This window comes from Wolffia australiana, chromosome 2 (assembly GCF_029677425.1).
Source record: "Wolffia australiana isolate 7733 chromosome 2, ASM2967742v1".
Lineage (NCBI taxonomy): Eukaryota > Viridiplantae > Streptophyta > Magnoliopsida > Alismatales > Araceae > Wolffia > Wolffia australiana.
Genome location: NC_135836.1, coordinates 19,119,524 through 19,124,810, shown reverse-complemented (window position 1 = coordinate 19,124,810; position 5,287 = coordinate 19,119,524). Strand labels below are relative to the sequence as shown.

At 42.6% G+C, this 5,287-nt stretch overlaps 1 protein-coding gene across 1 annotated transcript; it reads right to left on the bottom strand.

Annotated features, from left to right (window-relative positions):
• Positions 1-1,833: 1,833 nt before the first annotated feature.
• Positions 1,834-4,685, bottom strand: LOC144715491 (polygalacturonase-like). The gene is made up of 8 exons (XM_078590425.1): positions 4,406-4,685; positions 4,192-4,323; positions 3,921-4,091; positions 3,775-3,795; positions 3,415-3,704; positions 3,212-3,320; positions 3,011-3,127; positions 1,834-2,168 (listed from the first exon to the last, which is right to left on the bottom strand). The coding sequence occupies exons 1-8, from the start codon at positions 4,601-4,603 to the stop codon at positions 1,944-1,946; spliced, it is 1,263 nt and encodes a 420-aa protein (XP_078446551.1). The 5' UTR covers positions 4,604-4,685; the 3' UTR covers positions 1,834-1,943.
• Positions 4,686-5,287: the final 602 nt, after the last annotated feature.

The window sequence follows — 5,287 nt, the reverse complement described above, 5'->3', positions numbered from 1 at the left end:
AATGATTTTGATTAGATGACCATTCTATTTCACATATGCATCAATCTCCATCCCTATTTCTTTGTTGCAGAGTGATGGACTTGACTTTGTGGACTTTCTAAAACATCCATGTCATGCTAGTATGCATGCTTTTTCTATTCATTGAAAAGCTAAGACTCATACCATTATTCAAATACGATTTCCCCTTAGTCAAGAATATAATAATGGTGCATATTGATCTTGATTAAAAAGCTGTACTACGACAAAGAATTACTAATAACTAAGATTAAGAATTGATATATCAGTTTCTTCACTCTAAACTTTGCTAGTTTTAGTCCTGAATTCACTTGAAATCCATTTTAAATATTATTATATATTAAAATTATTGACTTATTATATTAATATCTTATTCTATATTTTTAAATTTTCAAAATATTTTTGTATTATGGAAACTAAAAGAGCTTATCTTGATTTTTTCTTGAATTTTTGGGTTTTACTCTTTTCCAACACCACTTAAAATCCTATCCCCCGAAAATATTTACATAAGAAACAATGTTTTTTAGGCAAAAATATCAGTCGATGACCTTGGTCTTCTATTTTATGAAGTACAATTTGTGTTCCTATATTTAAAATGACATGAAAAATATTTAAATCTTGCGTGACGAATGCAACAATTGTAATGAAAATTGATTTAATCCCTAGTGTTTTGAATTCATGAGATAATATGCAAAAAAATTTCTATTAAGAAAATTTAACGTGCATTAATGATGGGTTTACAGCTTCATTTAGGCCTTGATAATTTTCACCATTCATCATTACATTAAATTAGCCATTTGGAGTCAAATGGCTTAACCTTCAAATTTTAGAAAAATTAAAGTTGAGTTCAATTATGAAAATATGCTTAAATATTAAAAGCATGTTTAATGTCAAGTTTCTGGGTAGTTTCTCCAGAATAGTTCAGAGACATTGATATTTTGACAAATGGCCTTGATAAACTGGATGATGATAATTATATGGATAATAACACATTACATTCCTGGCTATGGAATCTAAGGTAATTGAGCAAGGGATTTGTGGCCATATTATTTTTAGGCAAGATCTGCTAAATTTTGTGATTTATACCATCTCAATATAAGGCTTAGGCAAAGGTGACTTGGAATATTGAAAGGGAATTAATGGAAGCGACTTTGGCGAAAAGGGGGCACCTAACTCACTCCCTTAATGCTTTATTCTGAAAAACAAGCAAAGAGACAACAACTTCGATCGGCATTTGCTAATCATACATTAATCGTGACTAGAATGCACGTTTGGCCTACTATCGTAATAACTTGGGACAGTTGTTATTCCAATTCTACAGGTAATTGGTACATTGGGTGTATGGGATGAAGTTAATGGGTTTGCCGTGCGCGTGTAAGCCATCTGCAAAGTACCAAGATATTTTAAGGTCAGATCTGGGGCTCTAATGGCCTGTAATTTCATACATGTCAGAAGTTAACTATATTGAATTGGATCTCTGGTTATTTCATCCCGCCTCTTGGTTGATTAGCACTTTAGTGTCTAGAGACTATATCCATAACGATACCAATAAAATATTTATCCAGTATGATATCTCTCTCTCTCTCTCTTCCCCCCGTCTTCATATATATATCCTTATCTCTCCTCTCTCCCTCTAACTCCCTTCCTTCATCTATCTATCATTCTCTTTCCGTCACCACCCCTCTCCATTGCTCTCTATTTCTATATTTATCAAGCTCATGTCTTGGCCATAAGAAAAGGCTTCAGATTAAATCAATCGAATTAATAAAGAATAAATATACACAACGAATCAATACAATGAATCAGAATTTTCTCCTAACAATACAATGGTACCTATTTCACCTAACAAAGAATTTAAAGAATTTTCATTTACATTTTAATAAATCAATAAATGAGTTTGTTGACTTCTGTGGTGGAATCAGACGTCTTCAGGACGTGCAGGTGGAGGGGACGACAGTTCCGTATTTTGTCAATTCGACATTGCGGCAGAAGCTCTTGGCCACTGCTCCGCTTTTCGTGACTAGGTTGACGTTTTGCAACGTTATCCCTCTGCATGGGACGCTGCTGCTGCAGTCGAAGTCCATGGCCACTGGGGTTTCGCTTGTTCCCTTGATGTTCTGGTACGTAACACCGCTCACGGCGACCGCGGATTTCTATGAAGCGAACGACAAGTATAAGTAGAGAGAGAGATAGAGAGAGAGAGAGAGAGAGAGAGAGAGAGAGAGAAGGAGACGGAGAGAGAGATAGAGATAAAGAGAGAGAAAGAGAGAGAGAGAGAGAGAGACAGACAGACAGAGATAGAGACAGAGACAGAGAGAGATACAGCGATAGAGGTAGAGATAGAGAAAGAGAGAGAAACAGCGATAGAGGTAGAGGCAGAGACAGAGAGAGATACAACGATAGAGATAGAGAGAGAGAGAGGAGAGAGCGAGACAGAGAGAGAGAAGAGAGCGAGACATAGACAGAGAGGAGAGAGCGAGACAGAGAGAAAGAGAGTGGGAGAAAGTGAGAGAGAGAGCGAGACAGAGATAGAGAGAGCGAAGGAGAGAGCGGGAGAGAGAGCGAGACAGAGAGAGAAAGAGAGAGAGAGAGGTAGAGAAAAAGAGAGAGAGAGAGAGAGCGCGGGAGAGAGAGCGAGAAAGAGGGAGAAAGAGAGAGGGAGAGAAAAAGAGAGCGAGAGAGAGCGGGAGAGAGAGCGAGACAGATGGAGAAAGAGAGAGGGAGAAAAAAAGAGAGCGAGAGAGAGCAAGACGGATGGAGAAAGAGAGAGGGAGAGAGAGAGAGAATGCAGTAAAGAGAACGAGACAGAGAGAGAAAGAGAGAGGGAAAGAACGGGAGAGAAAGAGAGAGAAAGAGAGAGAGAGGAAGAGAACGGGAGAGAAAGAGAGAGAAATAGAGAGAGAGAGGAAGAGAACGGGAGAGAAAGAGAGAGAGAGAGGAAGCGGGCGAGAAAGAGAGAGAGATAGAGAGAGAGATGGCTACTAGGATTTCGCACCTGTTCACCGCAGGGTTTTTTGGAGTCGCAGTAGTTCTGGTCGATAATAATTGGGTTCTTCACGTTATCCATCACAATGTTCCGGAAAATGATGTTTCTGGCATACCCTTTTCCACCCTGAAACCCAACCAAACAACTTAGTCTACAATGGGGATATGGCCTCAATATAAAATTCGATGTCCTGCACGAATTTCTCTTTACCTGCCACGTCTTGATGCGCACTCCGTTGGTCGACCCCTCCAAGCGCGCTGTATCGACTAAGACATCGGAAACGGTATGCTCGGCGCCGTTGACCCCCAGGCTTCCAATGCTATCAGCCCAGAAACGAACAATAATATCAGGACAAATAAAAGAGAAGGGTGTTCAGGAGATAGAATAAACAAGATAGGCCACTTAATTCGCACCTGATTCCATGGCCCGGGCCGCAGACGATATTGGTGACGGTGACAAAGCGTGAGCCGCTGACGATAGAGATGCAGTCGTCGCCAGTCCTGATAACGCAGTTGCTGATTTTGACGTTGGTGCTGCCAGATATGTGTATCCCATCCGTGTTCGGACTCTCGTCCGGGGCGGAGATGGTAAGCCCGGAGATCTGGACGCCAGCGCACTTGGAGAATGTGACTTGCATCTTCTGACTATTCCTGAACTTGAGGTTGCTCACGCTCAAGCGATCGCAGGCCCGGAACGTCAAAGCCTGAGAGGTTTGATGAGCAAGCTCGTAAGCCTGATGAAATGAACAATCAATATTGAATTGATTAACGTACCGTCGGAGCGTTCGTGCAAGGCTGCATTGGACACGTTCGTCGGGGAAGGTCGAGGAGACATGCAGAGGAAACAACAGGTCAATGACTGAGGCGGATAGCTGGGATTGAAGTTTGACGATCGATATAGAAGGAGGATGGCTTGTTACCTGGTTGGAATCGACTTTGCAGGAGAGCTTCCACCACACCTGCCCATTTCCGTCTATGGTTCCACCTCCCTGAACGCTGAGCCCCGCCACTTTGTCGAAAAGCATCCACAACCTGCGGTCGGTGCCGTTCCAGTCTGATATTCTTGCCGAGGCCAGAATTGTTCCCTCGATCTGTCCAGAAAAGTTAAACAAGGATAACCAAGCCTTAGAAACCATCATAAAATTCCTTTGTATTCAGCACGTTTCACATTAAAAGGAAGCGGCGTCTCACCGCCACGTAAATTGAAGACTTGCAGGGACCGGAGAAGATGATGGGTCTTAGCAGGTAGGTCTTTCCCACCGGCACACGCATCGTCACTGGGGCGGAAGACGCGCAAGCAGCATTCCAGGCGGCGACAAAAGCCTGTGGAGAAATGTACTGTTTAGAAAGAGGTGATTCCTATCATATAACGAGGCATAAGACGACCAATGAATGGAGCTACGACCTTGGTGTCATCAGTCGACCCATCGCCGCGGGCGCCGAAGTCGTCGACCATTATTTCTCCGGTTGGAATGCTCTGAATGGTTCTTCTCCAAGTGTTACCAGAAGAGCCAGTGAAGTTGTAATCCATTTTGTTATGCGACCAGCCGCGGCCAAGCTGCAGCATAAAGGCTAGAACAAGAAGAGAGGCATGCATCGTCATCCGCGTCGTCGTAAGATGAGGAATATCGACAAAGGTGAAGGCTATGAAAGAAGAGAAAGAGAAAACGAGAGAGGCTAATCGTTTGTAATTTTTCGTTGATGATCGCAGACATCTCGGCGCAGGTTTTTATAGAGGGAAGAGAAAGCTATGCGTTTCTTATGGACTTAACCGCCATGTTTTGGATTAGAAAGAAGAGACGGAAGGGGACAGATGGAAGATCTTGTTTCCTTCTTTCCTGAACTCTAGGGTTGAGATAAAATACGCGTTTAGAGACTATGACCATCGTTTTCGTGTGATTAGAGCTTTGACTTGAGTCAACACCGAGATCATAGTTTTTACGCAAGAGCCACGCTTCATGAACATACTCGCCCAGCGGGACTCTTCCGATTCCCATCAAAACTTTCTTTCTATCCTCGCGTCAGACGTCCCTCTTGTCCCTGATTCCAAAGGCGAATGTTTTGGCTCATTTTAAACGAGTTTTATGTTTAAAACATGACACGTGGCTGCATCTTCACCTCGTTCGACGCAGTTTCGCTTAGGTTGCTTCATCCACCAGAGTTCTACGCAGGACCAGAGTTCATCGATTATCTTTAGACGAACCTCTTAATTTAACAACGATACAGAGTATGACAAGAGTGGAACTACCGCCTCTTCAATCGTTCTACCATGACAACAGATGGAGTG

Bases quoted from the DNA above. Each gene is read 5' to 3' on its own strand.
- LOC144715491 (XM_078590425.1), bottom strand. From the start codon at position 4,603: ATGACGATGCATGCCTCTCTTCTTGTTCTAGCCTTTATGCTGCAGCTT. The intron at 3,796-3,920 runs GTAACAAGCCAT...TGTCCAATGCAG, and splicing joins GCAAAGTCGATTCCAACCAG to CCTTGCACGAACGCTCCGAC. The intron at 3,128-3,211 runs GTAAAGAGAAAT...GTTGGGTTTCAG, and splicing joins TGCGCATCAAGACGTGGCAG to GGTGGAAAAGGGTATGCCAG.